The sequence below is a fragment of the Pseudochaenichthys georgianus genome, chromosome 19 (assembly GCF_902827115.2).
Source record: "Pseudochaenichthys georgianus chromosome 19, fPseGeo1.2, whole genome shotgun sequence".
Taxonomy (NCBI): Eukaryota; Metazoa; Chordata; class Actinopteri; order Perciformes; family Channichthyidae; genus Pseudochaenichthys; species Pseudochaenichthys georgianus.
Genome location: NC_047521.1, coordinates 13,384,035 through 13,395,312, shown reverse-complemented (window position 1 = coordinate 13,395,312; position 11,278 = coordinate 13,384,035). Strand labels below are relative to the sequence as shown.

Sequence of the window (11,278 nt, the reverse complement as noted above, 5' to 3'; positions counted from 1 at the left end):
AACGTAACCTGGGAGAAAACATGTTTCTAGAAGATATGTAGAAAATACACGTATTTGAGATACGTTCATAACAAACGTAACGTGGGAGTAAATACGTTTCTAGCTAAACGTAATTGAGAATGCAGTTTAGTTCTGTGGGAACGTAATTTTTAGGAGACAGGGTTGCCTTAGCACAGAAGTTTCCTTATACCCAGGAGAAATAGTAAGTATCCAACAGTCCCTTGCCTAGCAACATTACACCTTAGTAATTGAAACACATTGTTGACACTGAGTCTCCTATGGTCAGATAGAAAAACACCTACCATCATGCTTAAACCCCATAAAACCAAAGGGATTGTTAAAATGCGACAGCCGGTTCCACTCGCTCATGTTGACGTTGTCTTTGTGCATATACAGCCGTATGTTGGGAAGGAAATTTTTCTTAAAGCTCTCATCCTCAGAGTTTCGCAAAGAATTGGCACACGTCTGAGAATAAAGCATAATATACTCATTTTGATTGTTACAAAAACGTATTGTCTCTCTAAATGCCCCCTTACAGCTCAAGAAACAGCAGGCAAGAAGCCAAGCAGGTAGAAATATTATAAATAAAATGTAAGAAACTGCAGTAGTCCCTTCAAGAGAAAAGCCAACAGAAATCCGGATCACACAGGCAGACAGCTGAACACCCGGACGCGCAGTTTACCCTATCCCACAAATGTGATGATTTTATATTGTTTGTGTCTTCTCCTGACATGCTTACTGTCTGTCTGGGTGGAGCATCCTGGTTATAAATATCCTCAAAATCCCACTCAGGAAGCTTCTTGAAGGAGCTTTTGATGAGGACGGGCATGGGAGTCTCAGCCACAACGCCTCGTATCGGTCCATTTTGATCATTCTTTAGCTCCTTCCCTGGATTTGTTTGTATGTAATCAGGAAGTTTTGTTTTCTGTGCCAACACATCAGCTGAAGTGGAGTTTCCTTTTTCCATTCCCAAGTCGAAAAACAACTTGTGAGCTCTGTGTCTTACTTTTCCTGACAAAGATAGCCATCTGATGTCGAAATGTAACAAAAGGAGCCATTGACAGCATACATTATCAGAATACATTTTTGTAGTAACTTTAATTAAAATGTTGTACCTGGAAATCAGATGTTGGACATATATATGAATGATCAGGAACAAAATTGACCAGTCCATATAAATTCCTTCTTAATAATCTCAAAATAACTTACCTGATTCTGCTCAATGAATGTTCCCATGGTAAAAACAAAAGTACACTGCAAACTGAGAGCAGAAGCAGCACATAACAAATCTGAAAGTGTTTGTCTGCCATCCCTGACACTGAGAACTGGAGGGCTTAAGGCTCAATCAAACACTAACCGCTGAGATACCTGTCACCAACTATATTGGGAGGGGCTACATACAAGTTTACTTCGAGAGACACACAGGAATACAGCGCTCTCCCTCTCTCTTGCAGCACACACTCACGCGGGCTCTCACACCCACTTTTTCACAGTTTGATATGATCTTGTTTCTTACACAACAGAGGGGAAGTTATGCACTACTAACTTAATAGGATTGGTTACATATTTAAGGATAAAAAGATTATGTAAAAAATGTACCTATCATTAAAAATCATAATATAAAACTAATACAAACAATAGGATTTGATTTATCCAGCTAATTATATTTAGCATTTCTATCATGGGGCGTGTGGATGACAGGTGGTGGGACAGTATTCAAAGAACACAAAGTATGTCATATTAAAGCACAGAGAGAGGGGTTGTTCTGTGGATTGTACTGCTTGTGTTGAATACTGTGTGTAAGGGAAACTTCTATAGCAATGGAGAGTCAGGACTCAGAGAGACACGAGGAGAGTTGGAGCTTTGATGTCAAACACTGATGGTTTATTTGGAGCTTCGGCCGGAGAATTCACATCACAAATCCAAGAGCCAGAGGTTCTGACTTCACGGTAGAGTTGCCACGTCAATTCTGAAGAACTCTACCCCACACCCATGTATTTAGCTAGTTCAGAGAGAATAATCAACATTGTGCATAACAAGATATAATCATAACACCTCTATCAGCTGACGCCAACAGGCAGGAACAGGGAGACAGAACACTGAGAGCACAGCAGGTTACAGGTGCGTGTGCTCAGTCAGGACAGTATAAGTTATGGACCTTGGAAAATATTTCCCCAACACTGTGAACATGTTTATTAAAGTATGTGGTGCACTGCAGTAGTCCTGAAAGTAAAGAGGCAATCATATGGTGGATCCCAAAAGGTTAAGAAGTCTCAGATGGAGTAGAGTCTGATCTGCTCCTCCATGTCCACATCTGAAACCTCCCCAAACGTCTCCTGGTTGTCTTTCAGCAGCTTGAAGATGGCGGCTAGCTGCTCTCGTTGCACCCTGAAGTGTATCAGAGAATAATATATAGTTGGGAAAGAACCAAGAAAAAAAGTCTACAAACTGTGGAACTTTTATCAGGTGGAATTCATAATAACAAACAAAACCCATTCTGTAAATGTACATTAAGAAAGCAGCGAAAGAACACTGAAACCAGTTCTGCCAAGTGTCAATATTGATAAAAGTAAATACGCTCTTCTAGTAAGTAGTAAGCTGCAGGGATTTGTCATTTCTATAGTGGGTTAGAAGCCTGAAACAATGTCTGTGGTTTACCCACGATTTTCGGGCTTTTTCCCATGCCATAAAACATGTAAGCAAATACCGTACTCATGTTGTTTTTAGTGCTATTTCTTGCCATAAAGAATATGGTTGTGAGCAACTGAGTAAATGAGTCGTTGGGGACATTAAACGTCATCTGGCCGCACACCAGTCCCCAAACTCATTGCTATTGCATTAAAAAATTATTTGTGAAGATGACCTTTTTTAATAAAATATGTATCAAGTATCATTTACTTTTTATTTTCTGAAATAATGCAAAATCCAATGGCAAATGACCTTGGACTTTTTCAGAGGGAAGGGCAATCAATGCAAACTTTCGGGGTGACATATACAAATATTTCTTCCCTGCAGCACTCGGATGCTAATAAATACTGTAAAGACGAAAAATATGTTAAATGTCAAGAGATAAACTATAAAGACACATATACAAGGAAAAACCAAATAAATACATAACACAGTAGAGAATTTAAAGGATTATATTGCAGAGCAACGCAGCGTATTTGTTAACTGATGGACATTTTACAGACCAAAACATGTTTTATGAAATGAATCAAAAGAGTTGCATGAATCACCCTCTTTACTGTCACAATACTACGGAAAGACAAGGGAAACACAACAGGAACAGACATGCCAAAGGGTGAATACTGGTAGAAGTTGCATCAGAAACCCTGCTATCTGCTGTTTACCAAGTAGAGGAAGCCATCCTCATCCAATGTTTGTTAAAGTATTGAAACCTTGAGTTAGACATTAAATTGAGAGCTAGGGTCATTTTCTTCAGACAATCAGATTTCCTTTTGGCACCAGTGCGCCCCCCGCTGGCAGGTGGCCCGCTACAAGATCTAACACAGTAATAAGCATTGTCAACTTACTAGCCTGTCCTCCTACAAAAAACGACCATATAGGTCGATTGTTCAGCAGCTAAATACGACCCAGAGTCACGTTTTAAAGTGTAGCACCTCTAGTGGTCGTGGAAGAAACAACATGCTCCTGTCGATTGCAAACGCTCTGTGGAATAGTTTGGCCATTAAAATGTTTTTTATTAGATTTCTAGCGAGACGTGTATATTGTACTTTTATAATCTACGTCCAGTGGATGTGTAGGATCTACAGTTTGATAGATATACGAAGATGATTTGAGGTCTCGCCAGGAGAACGTGTACTGTATATGGGGCAGCTTCCATGTAAAGTTAGCGTGGGTGAACACAGTATTTCCGGTCTCGAAGTTTTCATAATAAAACCGGAAGTATTCCCCACACTGTCAAATGATTACACAGTGATATCTCCATTACTTACCCACTAAAAAACATCAGTTTATCCTTGTTAATTACACAATATTGATTGGCTTAAATTGTGTACAATGCTTTTGTCTTTTTAACCTTCGATTTGGAGAAACAAATTGTTTTTTCGGAGTTTGGACACTACAGAGTTTCCGAAGACACTACACTACCCAGAATCCCCAGCTATCGTTTGGGACTACAACATCCGCCTTGCTTTACAAACCCCGTGATTAGCCCTCAAGCTCTGTGATTGGATGTTGGAGTGGCAGTGCGACAAGGTTACGCTGAGCGTCAAACAGCTCTTTGAAATGGAATGGAACCACGCCAGACTATCCAAAACTGGACTTGGACGGGTCCAGCCCAGCCCTCCCCCCCAGAATTACACTTGCTGGCTATTGTGTGTTTCGCAACATGTTCTATGGCACGTCTCTACTGGGAATTGTAGTTTTAAAAGACGTTTTCGTATTTCCCACAATTAGAAGTTGCCAGTATTAAACTGTATACATCCCTGGAGGTTTAGGGGATACAAAACACATTGGTGTTATCAAATTTAAAACATATAATTAATACATGGGTGAAAATTGCTTGTGTCCATAATGGGCAGCATTAATATACCCACATGACAGCTAAGGTCAGAAGAGCTTTATTTAACAGCTGGTCTTATGTCTGTGACCCCTCCTGTTGTTAATTGATAAGCCTGAAACATGCACTTGTCAAGGTTCAGATGCACATTTAGAAAATATGGCAGTAGCCATCGATCATCTTAAGATAAGATATACTTTATTGATCCCAAGTTGGGAAATGTTTTTGTTACAGCAGCATGTACTACTTTGTTCTACTCCACTACAATTCAGAGGTTAACCTGGTATTTTTACTCTACTACATTTATTTTTGTTACTTTGCAGATTCTGATTAATGATGTGAAATATAAACAACCATTAAATCAGACTTTAGTTACACCTGAGTAAAATTCAGCCTTATCAGTTTGTCTGTTTTGCACATCCTCCTGTTAATATCTTTGGACATCCTGCACTAAACGGTTTTATTGTAGAGATCACTACAGTATCTTCTAGATATTTTCTATTCTATATTTCTATCATTGACCCCTATTTTGTATGTAGGCTACTCTTAATATTTAAATGTTTTCATCAAATATAACTTATTCAACAACTAAATTCAATAACGTGCTTTAACCACTAGGAGGTGCGGTTTAAAAAACCAGTGGTCTAGTTAATAAAACATAATAATATCAAACATAATATGACTATTCACTTTATTGTGAAATTAAAACAGAACGGTAAAGGAAAATACAGTTTCAGTCTCTCGATGTGAAGCTTATGCATTGAACCCACACATAACACACAATTGTATTATGCATTGTTTATATATACAGTCTATGATTGTACCATGAACTTGTATAGACCTGTAACAGTCAACTGCATGAGGAGTTGGAAAGGTAGTTCAGAAAATCAGAAATTGTACACAATTTAAACCAATTAATGTCGTATAATTAACTAGGATAAACTGATGTTTTTTAGTGGATGAGTAGTGCAGATATCACTGTTAAATCATTTGATCATTGGTTTTATTATGAAAACGTCGAGACCGGAAATACTGTTTTCAACCCGTAACTTTACATGGAAGCTTGCCACGTTCTCCTGACGAAACCTCAAATCATCTTCGTAATATCTATCAAACTATAGATCCTACATATCGACTGGACGTGGATTCTAAAAGTACAATATATACTTCTCGCTAGAAATCTAATCATAAAGCGTTTTAATGGCCAAACTATCCTACAATTTAGGATTTTACAGAGAGGGTTATTTGTGAATAAACAACCCTCTGTAACGTTTGAAGATGGACGGTGTGGCGCAGTGTGCTGTGCAATGATCTTCAGATCAAGGGGTGAAACCCGCCGCTGCTGCGTCTGTAAAGCCGTTGTGTCCTTGGGCAAGACACTTCACCTGAACTTGCTCCTGTGGGTATTGTCCACAGTACATGACCATTGCATGTATGTGTAATGTGTATTTGTGAAGCGCTTTGAGCATCTGGAAAAGCGCTATAATAAATATAAGGAATTATTATTATTATTACAATTTAGGATTTTACAGAGAGGGTTATTTGTGAATAAACAACCCTCTGTAACGTTTGCATTCAACGGGAGCACTAGAGGCCGACAATTTTAAAACGTAATTATAGGTCGTATTAAGCGCTTGAACAAACGACATATTTGGTCGTAATAAGGGCTTAAACAATCGACCCATTTGGTCGTATGAGTTGGAGCACTTGTTGCAATTTACCGGATTGTAGTCATTACATTTGACCAACTGTCGAGCTGAATATGCAAAATATTTATTATATTATAACATGCAATTTCTATATCCTGTTTTATAGAAAAGAATAGTTATAACGGTGTTACTGTTTTATTACATGATATACTAAGTTATGTTTCTATGAATTTACATATTTACACAGCTGAACGCAAATCATATTATAGGTAATCACTCATATCAAACAAATGCAACTTATTTTATATGCTCTTGTATATTTTACATTTTAAATTCAATTTACAGTACTGCTGCTACAACAGAATTCCCCCAGCTGTCTGTTATCTTGACGTCACATTTTCGAAATATACTGTATGACTCATAAGCGTCAAATGAAATGTCCTTTTATCTTTTCTTTATCAGAAGTTATCATTTATCAGAAGTTATCATTCTATCATTTTATTGTCACTTACTCAACATGATGAAGCACATTGCATTAAATAGGAGCCTTTACATTGAACTCTTGTAATAAAGTTAGATGTAGAAAGTACATGTAATGGGATAACAGGTGGAAACTAGGTGTTAGCTACATCTAGAAAAAAGCTTTTTTTCTCTTTTTGTGAGATATTTTGTGGTCTTTAACATTTAATAAACCAACTTTATCAAAGCCTATCCCTCAAATGTCCCCCTCACCCTCACTATTCCAGTGTGACACAATCACTTTAGAGGCGGTTTCCGTGTCAGCCCGAGTCCCAGTGCTGCGTTACACCGAGTCCTCCTTGTGGCAGAACAGAGGAGAGTCCTGAGAGGATTAACTAACACTTCTCTGTGAGTGGACGACTGGAGACACAATCAACACCTGCTGTCACAGCTGAGAATCACATGTCTAATGTGGCACAACGGTACAGTGGGGGTAGGGGTGTGTATCGGTCGCTTCATGGCCATCTGAAGTAAAGAGCTGATGAGGCCAAAATCACTTCTGAGGTTAAGAAATGCAAAATGGTTTTGGAGTAGTTTTCAAATAATGGCCAGAAAGTGACTCCTCTGAGATAAACGGGTGAAAATAATAATACTTTACCACATAACTGCTCCTTTTTCAGGCCTACAGACAGTTACAGACTGTGGTGGAGTGTATCCTGTAATGATAAGAGCAACATCTTGTATCCTATGTGTCCTTGTTTTGTTGTGCTTTCTTCACAGTCTTGTGTCATTCATCCTTCAGCTAATGCCTGGCAGAGACTCAATCTCGCCTTACTCAGTCTAGCCTGAACAGGAAAACTGACACAGCAGCTAAACAGGGAGTGAACAGCAACAACACAGACAGCGTAGGGAGATTAGAGGGAGAAAGAAAAGGAGTCAACACTGAACAGGATGGGCAATTTATATGGCTCTGTTTGTCCTTAAACTGCAATTAATGTTTATTCCTGGTTAATACATTGCTAACTGCGCCAATAGGTTTAGGTTTTGAATTAAAAAGCTGGATTTTTTTTTTGGTATTTTACTGTGTTATAACAAGGCCAAGTAGGATATGTTTTCTGTCTGATAGTAGAATTAGGGAAAAATTAGTGAACCCATTTTCATGAAATTTCTAAGAGGGTTTTAACAGGGGCAATTCGTAAAAAAAATGTAAACATAGCGAGGCAGGGCATTATATCTGTTACAAGCCATAAGTAAGAAGAAGTTTTGGGTTGCCAGGTTGTGGAAAATCCTGCTTTAATTCATCAGGGATGCTCCCCAATTAATTGTTCTTAAACTCATATAAAGAGAACCATTACCGGAAAACCGGTACTCATATTGTTCCTTTTCACTGACCTCTGCTCCTCTTCCAGCTCCTCTGACGACATCATCTTCTCCAAGTGATGGGATCGTGCCTTTCCAGGGACGTACTTCAAGGAATCGTTTATCTCCTCTTTATCTGATGAAGCAGATCATCCTTGATAAGAAATCTTACACCAAACATTTATTTAAAAATAAATAGTTGCATATATTTGAAAATGTATCTCACCATCTATCCCTGGGCTCTCTGTGGCTCCTTCAGTCTGAGGGATTGAGAAAGCACACTTTAGGAGTTGCTTTTCAGAGAGCCCAATGTATGACCTACGACACGACGAGGCCTCGGACGACCAGTCCACCTTTAAGCTCTCGTGTCTACACCCAGAACTGGGCACGGACAGGCTGGTTGTCGAGTGGTGCTTAACTGGTGTTGCCACTTCTTTTGTGAGAGGGTGAGGATGTGCCTCCTCCTGTCAAAGAATTAAGGGGTAAAAAGAGGGGCATTTTTTTCTCCCTTAAACTTTATCAATTCATGTTTTCTTAGGTAGCCCCGGATTAGAAACTGGTTTACAGATATTGAACTCCAAACAAATACCCCCTTGTGTTACCTGTATTTCTCACCTCTCCTGAATGCTGATCTGGCCTACACATGGCGCAGGTGTCAGGTTAGCTTTTCACACCTTTCTCCCTTGGGTGCTGATTTGACCTCTTTACATGCAGACATCCAGTTTAAAAAAAACAGGCCAGTGAGGGTCTTGAACATTGCTGATATGTGTGGAGGAGGCTCTATTGCCATATTTCTATTAGTGAAACCAACATATATCAAAAGAAGACTAAAGTTGTGTTGCCCTTTTCTTATTATTGATACCAATGTATGCTAAAAGACAGAAAAATACTGTCATGGTCAGTCCGTGTTGCCCTCACCCACGTTTATTTTGTGGGATGTTTTCTACTAGAAATATCCCAATAGTTGGAAATCAACTACTTTTAAAGTACTTTGCTTTGGTACAATTTTTAATATTTACTTGAGTTTTCCATTATATTTTAATTAACATTGTTATGCTTTCATTTACAAGCCCATTTGTTCTATTATTGAATAATAAGTTGATTATTTCCCTGATTGATAAAACAATATTTAGTCTAAATTATAATTAAATTACAGTTTCTCTTAACGAAATATGACCTCTTCAAATGTCTTCTTTATTCAGTTAACTAACTTTATTTTTGCGGTAGAATTTCAGAAAAATATCATCGGCTAATAAAATGTAAAGAAAAGTTACATACTAAACTACCCACCAGTCTATATAAGAAATTAGCCTCATAGACTTGCTACAATGTTAAGATCTTTCTAACATATTAATGAATCAGTAATAATAATCCAATAATAATAAAGCAAACGTATCTCTATTCATTTTTCTACCCCACCTGAAGTAAAATTTCAAAGGAACAGCTACATATACATCACTTGTATATTTCCATACTTCCACCAGTGTACTTTTTACTCCACTAAATGCAACATATTTAAAAAAAATAATCCTTTAAACTACACGTATTTCATGTCTCCTATCTTGCCTTTTACTTTTATAGGCGATACATTATTACGTTACACTTTAGTGAATTCAATTTATAATGCAGCTAAGGAGTGTTTGGTAGCATTGCTGCTTCGTCCACCTCTGACTGGACATGCACACTGTACTTGAGTAGGAGGTGAAGTCAGTAAAACAGATGATGCAATATAAAACAAACAATCACAACTCTCTCATAACGGTATTGGACTACAGATTACTTACTGAAAGCACAGACTTCACTACATCCCAGTGATCATGCGAGCTTGCGCTGATCTCACACCAGTCGTCCGCCGCCTTCTTCTTCTTGTCCGGCAGATGGCCGTTCTGCCTCGGCCCCGCTTCATCTAATCCTCTGGCTGCACTGTGTCCGAAATAACTTGCAAATTCGGCGCTAGGCGATGAGCCGCTAAATAAAGACGTAGCGACCACAATAGCGAGCAGCGTGAAGATAACAGCGGATATTACAAAAGTTAGATCCATTTCTGTGGAGCCTGGTGGTGTTAACAGGCCTGTGTTGTGACCGTCGACCCCGCTTTCTGTTCACCTGAGTCGGCCGCATTCAATTACAGTCGGCCATCCCGCTGCTTGTATTAATCCTCCCCAGACATCAACGTTAACGAGCAGCGTTTACGGGATATGCTACAATCTCCTCTCGGAGCAGGACGTCACATCCTCCGGCCCCGCCCCCACGTCAGCAGAGTGCCCCAGCTTTATTACCCCGCTCCGCCCCCACCCACCACGTCCAGGTGCAACGTGCCCTGCTCCTCTTCTGCTGGTAATCGCCTCAGAGGTGAGAGTAGCGCACACCGGGAGATGGTGATGGTTTGTGACAGCACCAGGTTGATGGAGTCAGGCTCGGTTTACAGTCTGCACCAGGGATTAATCGACACCTTCAAAACTACATTACCCCCAGAGTAATCTACAGTCATAATGGTTGAACCCAATATAATATTGCATATTCCGATTTGTATTTTAAAACAATTTATTGTGCATGTTTCTTTAATTGAACTCATTAAATAACAGTAAACATATCCCACATTAACTTATCCTGGTGCTCAATTCTTGTTGAAATACACGGCTTCAACAATCAAGTTCAGTTTAAATATCTTTACATCCAAAATATTTGCTTGGAATAATTAGTTAATTATTAAATCTATATACTTTCTTCTTAAATAATTTATAAAATGTAATCTACTCCTACGAAAAATGTGTGATTAAAAACTACAAAAGCTTAGAACACTTTTTCCCAAACAGTAGTCACTGTGGCCGTATTAGAACTATGAGACAATGATAAATGTTATTATATAGTGTGACAGTGGCACGATTGGAAAAGTCACATTAATGCAAAGTTTAACAGAGAACAATCATTTCATTGTCAATGCAAACCATTCTGATAGTTGTGCGTATGACAAATAAATACTTGAAACTTGATTTGGAACGACAGATGTTTATTGACATTCACCTAAAGCAATTACAAGACGTTTGAGGTTCACAGAGGAATGAAATACACAAATAATTTCTTTAAGCAGCCTGGACTGCCCATTACACCCTTCACTAGGAGTCATACTGGATTCAATTAAAAAAAAAAAGCAAGCAAAACCAGTTATTAACAGTGGATAAACCACAGAGGAGGGGAGGAGAGGGGGAATAGAGAAAAGGAAGGAGAGAATCTGTACAGCACATGGGGAGGGGGGGGAGATCACAGGAGAGGAGAGGAGAGGAGAGGA

General features: G+C 38.9%; 1 protein-coding gene across 1 annotated transcript; it reads right to left on the bottom strand.

Annotated features, from left to right (window-relative positions):
- Positions 1–1,862: 1,862 nt before the first annotated feature.
- On the bottom strand, positions 1,863–10,223 carry mxra7 (matrix-remodelling associated 7). Its single transcript, XM_034106689.2, has 4 exons — positions 9,774–10,223; positions 8,216–8,453; positions 8,023–8,125; positions 1,863–2,388 (listed from the first exon to the last, which is right to left on the bottom strand). Exons 1-4 carry the CDS (start codon positions 10,029–10,031, stop codon positions 2,274–2,276), a joined length of 714 nt encoding a protein of 237 aa, XP_033962580.1. The 5' UTR covers positions 10,032–10,223; the 3' UTR covers positions 1,863–2,273.
- Positions 10,224–11,278: the final 1,055 nt, after the last annotated feature.

Excerpts from the sequence above, each read along its gene's own strand:
- mxra7 (XM_034106689.2), bottom strand. The coding sequence starts at position 10,031 with ATGGATCTAACTTTTGTAATATCCGCTGTTATCTTCACGCTGCTCGCT. Across the intron at positions 8,126-8,215 it reads AGAGAGCCCAGGGATAGATG|ATAAAGAGGAGATAAACGAT; the intron begins GTGAGATACATT and ends CTGCTTCATCAG. Across the intron at positions 2,389-8,022 it reads GAGCTGGAAGAGGAGCAGAG|GGTGCAACGAGAGCAGCTAG; the intron begins GTCAGTGAAAAG and ends GATACACTTCAG.